Source organism: Cucumis melo, chromosome 1 (genome assembly GCF_025177605.1).
Source record: "Cucumis melo cultivar AY chromosome 1, USDA_Cmelo_AY_1.0, whole genome shotgun sequence".
In the NCBI taxonomy this organism is placed as follows: domain Eukaryota; kingdom Viridiplantae; phylum Streptophyta; class Magnoliopsida; order Cucurbitales; family Cucurbitaceae; genus Cucumis; species Cucumis melo.
In genome coordinates this window covers 23,526,965-23,532,197 of record NC_066857.1, presented here as the reverse complement: position 1 = coordinate 23,532,197, position 5,233 = coordinate 23,526,965, and the positions used below count along the sequence as shown (strand labels likewise).

Below are 5,233 nucleotides of genomic sequence, written 5' to 3'. Positions count from 1 at the left end.
AACTATCTTGAATAGTTATAAAACATTCTAATTTCTTTTCAAAATGGCTTATTTTTTAAATTAAGCATTTAGAAATGTATTCCAAACACACTCCAAATAAACATATATTTTTTCTTTTCCCTCCTACATGTCTTCGAAATGATGAATTAACGCACGCTAAACTATTCGGGGATTCAATTATTCTCCTTCTTTAAAGGAGTAAGATGATATATTGAAAGAGAGGAAAAATAAAATGAAATAAAACGAACACAAATTACACCACTTGCCATAAATTAAAGCATGAATAACTGTAGGAGAAGTAGAAGAGGGAGGTAACAGACCGTAGATAAACATCTTTCATCCATATGGTAACACGAAGATTACAGATAAGATTAAAGATACAATGACTAATGCAAATTTTAACGAGGAACTAACAATGTTTGTCCGTTTACTAACTCTATCCTAACTTTTGAAATAATGTATTCACTATTTCCATCCGCTTCCACCCATAGTTTACAAAGTTAGAGATATAACCTATTATTTTTTATGTCTATGTTTTTCTTTATATTTAGGTATTAAAAACTTGCAAATAAATATTTTTTTATACATAAATAAATAAATAAAAAGAGAGATTCTCGTGGAAATAAAAAGTTTAAAACCATTTATCGAATACAGTAAAAAAAAAAAAACTATGATATATCAAGATATATTTTGTAAATAGTTTCAACTTTTTTTCTTTTTCTACCTAATGCCCCATAAAAGAGACTAAATAAAAATGAAAATAATCATATTAATTTTTGTAGTATAATATTTGGTTAAATTAATTAGAAATGGAAATAATATTCTAATAAATTAATAATCTTACGTACTCCATTTCCATTCAAAATGAAACTACATGTCCACATGTTTCTGAATACGATTCCGAACTATTCCCTTTCCCAATTTATTCCCGTTATGACTGCACCCAAAATTCACTACTAGTAAGTAAGCATACAATTCCTTTTTAGTACACCACCGTAGAGATGAAGATCAAACCTCCCACAATTACAATGACGGATCATCCGTTAAGTAAACGCACACTTAATCTAATATAAGATAGGAAGATCATGATTGTCAAAAGTAAAATTACCCTTTTTGTAAAAACCAAGGACATGGTTGGAATTACATATAAATTATAATGCAATTCTCATATACAAAATATTGCAAAAAAAAAATACAAATATCTTGCAAATGTAAATTCAATTTCGTCCAAATACTCTCAACATATGATCTCTATGGACTAGAGAAAAAATTGTTTTCAAAAAAGTTATTTTATTTAAACACTTTTAACAGGAAAACAAAAGTTTGCAGTGTTTCAAAAAGGTATTTTTATTTGGTTATCAAACACCTTAAAAAGATTTTAAAATTAAATACTTTGAAAAGTTGATCTAAATAAAATTCCCAAATCCGATTTGGCATCTAAAAAACAGTCCTGGAACAAAATGTTGTAAAAACAAAGAAATCCAAAATCCGTTTTTGGGCATCTAAAAAACATCCTTGAACAAATGTTGAAAAGACAAAGAAATCCAAAATCCGATTTTGGGCATCTAAAAATGGTCCTTAAACAAATGTTGAAGAAACAAAATATTATTATGTTGCAATATGACAATGTTATTAAATTCTCTGCAGTAAATATTACTTTTACAAAATAAAAGAAAATTTTAACATATGACTTCCTTACATAATCCATTCGTGAAATATTCTTACAAAAACTAATAATCAACTGTGCAAAAAAATTTACGAAAATGATTCCCAATTCTGTACAAGATCAATATTATGAGCTGAATCTTTATTCATTCATATCATACAATAGAGTCTATCCAAAAAAAAAAAAAAAAAAAAAAAAAAAAAGAAGAAGAAGAAGAAGAAGAAAGAAAGAAAGAGTAAAAATCAGTTGTAAATATAAAGAAATTGTATTATATATAAAAAGGCAAATTTTCCAACTAAGATTTACTAATCTTACCCATAAAAGAAAAACATAACAAACCTCTCATGGATTAGTAGATGTCTTGAACGGCTATGAAAAGTTCCTTCTACAGCCAAGTTTTATCCATCCTTCTCCATACATTTGTTTGCAATGACATGTTCTATGACATAAAAAATTAGAGAACGATGAATATTAATGAATATAAACGTCGGGATGGATAACATAATTATACCGTAATAATACTAACAAACAGTAAACAAATTTTGGTAGTCTCATTGTTTCTTCTTAATTGTAGTTACCTTTCATGTCGAATTTCCTATACTCAATGAGCGACTATTAGTTCCTCGAGGCCAGTCTCGCATTCGGAGTTTGTAGGCATCATTATCTCATCTTGACTAGTGAAGTTGTACCCTTCTCCTATGGCTCTTAGAAGCTGATATACTTCAAACATGGTAGGTCTCTCCTTTGCCGTTGGCACAACACAGCTTTGTGCAACTTTGAGAAACTGTAAAAGCTCACTGTCGACATTCTTGCCAACCAAGGTAGCATCAAGTGCTTCCTGCACCTTGGATTCTTCAGACAATTTTGTAATCCATTCGACCAAATTCCCTTTAAAATCTTCAGGTGCTTTTGAGACATGAGTTGGTTTCTCCCCTGTCACCAGCTCAAGAAGGACAACTCCAAAACTGTAAACATCTCCTTTTGGAGTTGCAACCAGGGTTCGGGAATACTCAGGAGCCACATAGCCTATATCTCCAAACTCCCCATTCACAAAAGTACTTAAATGAGTATCAATTGGATTCATGAGCCTTGCAAGACCAAAATCAGATATTTTTGGTTCAAACCTTTCATCCAGCAAGATACATTTTGAGCTTATATTTCGGTGGATGATCCGGGGATTGCAGTTATGATGAAGCCAAGCTAACCCTTTGGCTGCCCTTATCCCAATTTTCAGTCTTAAAGACCATTCCATTGGTTTTACTTTGCCATCAGCAGGATGTAGCTGATCATGGAGAGTTCCATTCGGCATATCCTTATAGACTAAAATCCTTTCTTTTTTAGCCATGCAGAAGCCCAAAAGTGGAACTAAGTTTGCATGTTTTACACTGCCTAAGGTAGCCATCTCGGATAAGAACTCTTTCTCGGTGCGCTGAGATTCTTGCAACCTCTTAACCATCAATGAAGTTCCATCCTCAAAAACTGCTCTGTATATACATCCAGTTCTCCCAGATCCAATAATGCTGTTTTTGCTGAAGTTGTTTGTAGCTTTCATGAGGTCACTTAAACTCATTTTCGGTACCGATTTCTCGACAACAGAAATCTGCATAGATGTAGTAAAACCTTAGAGAAACAGAACAAGTATCGAAAAGAAAAGAGAATGTAAAACAAAAATCAGACACAAGTCCAGGAATTTGACAGAAATAGAAAGAATAAAAGCTTGCCTTGATTCCTTTTGCTCCCTTAATGTTTCTTGCCCACTTATTTCCTTCAGGGTCATCGTCCCTCTTCCTCTTCTTCATTGAGGCACTACGGAAATAGAAAAACATACCAAAACCTACACCAACTGCAGCAACCGTAACCCCCCCAATAGCTGCCCCTGCAATTACTGAAGTATGAGGCTTATTCGAAGTCGACGAGCAAGATTTCAAAGGACCATTGCACAGCCCAGGATTATTTGCATACATATCAGCTTTATTAGTCAGATTACCACCAAACTTAGGAACTGGTCCAATCAAAAGATTACTAGCTACACTAAACTCTGTCAACCGTCCAAGCAAGCTAAGCTCCGGAGGGATCTGACCGGACAACTGGTTGTGATCCAGCTTGAGAACATTCAGATATGTAATATCAGCAATGCTTTCGGGGATAGGACCAGTAAAATCATTCGACGACAAATCTAGGGTAGTTGCAAACGAAACAATGGATCCGATATCGGTAGGAATCTCACCTGAAATCTGATTGAAGGAGAGGTCCAAGCCAGTTAAGCTAGAGCAATTCTTAATCCCAATAGGGAATTGGCCCTTAAGCCCCATATTAGACAAAGTAATACTTAAAACCTTATTCTCATCAGGATGCCAACACATAATCCCAGCAAATTTGCAGATAACCCCCTCCGATCTGTTGCTAAAATCCCATGATGTTAAGTACTCATTAGGATCCTGAAACGACTTCTTTATGCTTCTCAAACAAGACAAATCACTCTCAGTAGCAAACGTGAAGCCATTACAACTCAACAACACCACCACAAAACCAGCAACCAAACAGTCCACAACTGGATTACAAAGCATAGCGTTCACAAACAAGAACAATTAACCACAATTCCAGCAAAACAAGAGATATTTTCAACACTTTCCCAATTCCAATTGCTTTCAACAAACACCCATTTCCAAAATCTAACAAACAGAATACAACAATTACACAACAAAAAACCTATTAATTCAATACCGAGCCTAAACCTTCAAAAAGGGACAAACCCCACTAAAATTCAACTGCGATTATAACAAAACCTCACACCAGCATGAAGATTATACCAAAGATCGTCGAAAACTGGTGGAATTGAATAAACCTTCAAAAGGGGTTGTTGAATTCAACGAGAAAACCTTGAAAAGTTAAGAAGAAAGAACGAACGAACCAGAAGCTCCAGCTTGGAAGATGGAGAGGGAAATGGAAATCCTTCAATGGCGGACTTGGGTAGAAGATTATACAAAAGAGAGAGAATTGAATGTGAACAACAGAAAAATGAAAGTTGGAGAAGAATGATGAAATTTCATGGAAGAAAACAAAGAAATCGACTTTCCAATCGGTCAATAAATTGAAATTTTTTTGTATAAAAAAAAAAAAAGAAGAAGAAGAAGAAAAATAGAGAGAGAGAAAAGAGTGTATGATTAAAGGTAATGGGACCCACGCGTTCATTGTGTTGACTTGACTCGACTTAGCGACTAAAAAATAATAAAAGCAAAAACTGTTTATTCTTTTTTTGTAAAATGAAAAATTTGTATCTTGTTTTTTTTAGTACATAATTATATTTTTTTTGTTGATTCTTTTTGTCCTTCTTCCTAATTACTTGAACAAAACTTAGTTGTAATTTTCTTTTTTGAAAAAGAAGTTAGTTCTAATTTTTGAAATTACAACTAACAATTTGTTGTTTTTTAGTACTATTTACTATTTTTTGTTATTAGGGTTTTAGCCCATTTTGAAGGTTTTGAAAATAATAGGGTTGGAAGTTGGTTAGGGATATCTCAATTTGATACTTGCATTGACATGGATCATGAAGGAAAATAGAAATTA

General features: G+C 33.2%; 1 protein-coding gene across 2 annotated transcripts; it reads right to left on the bottom strand.

The window, feature by feature from the left end:
* Positions 1–1,764: 1,764 nt before the first annotated feature.
* On the bottom strand, positions 1,765–4,770 carry LOC103489743 (probably inactive leucine-rich repeat receptor-like protein kinase At5g48380). Of its 2 annotated transcripts, XM_051081051.1 has the most exons (4): positions 4,578–4,763; positions 3,388–4,217; positions 2,245–3,266; positions 1,765–2,105 (listed from the first exon to the last, which is right to left on the bottom strand). In XM_051081051.1, the coding sequence occupies exons 2-3, from the start codon at positions 4,027–4,029 to the stop codon at positions 2,268–2,270; spliced, it is 1,641 nt and encodes a 546-aa protein (XP_050937008.1). In that variant the 5' UTR covers positions 4,030–4,217; positions 4,578–4,763; the 3' UTR covers positions 1,765–2,105; positions 2,245–2,267. The 2 variants fall into 2 exon arrangements, with proteins under 2 accessions (XP_050937008.1, XP_008447262.1); XM_008449040.3 differs by having other exon boundaries at positions 3,388–4,770.
* Positions 4,771–5,233: the final 463 nt, after the last annotated feature.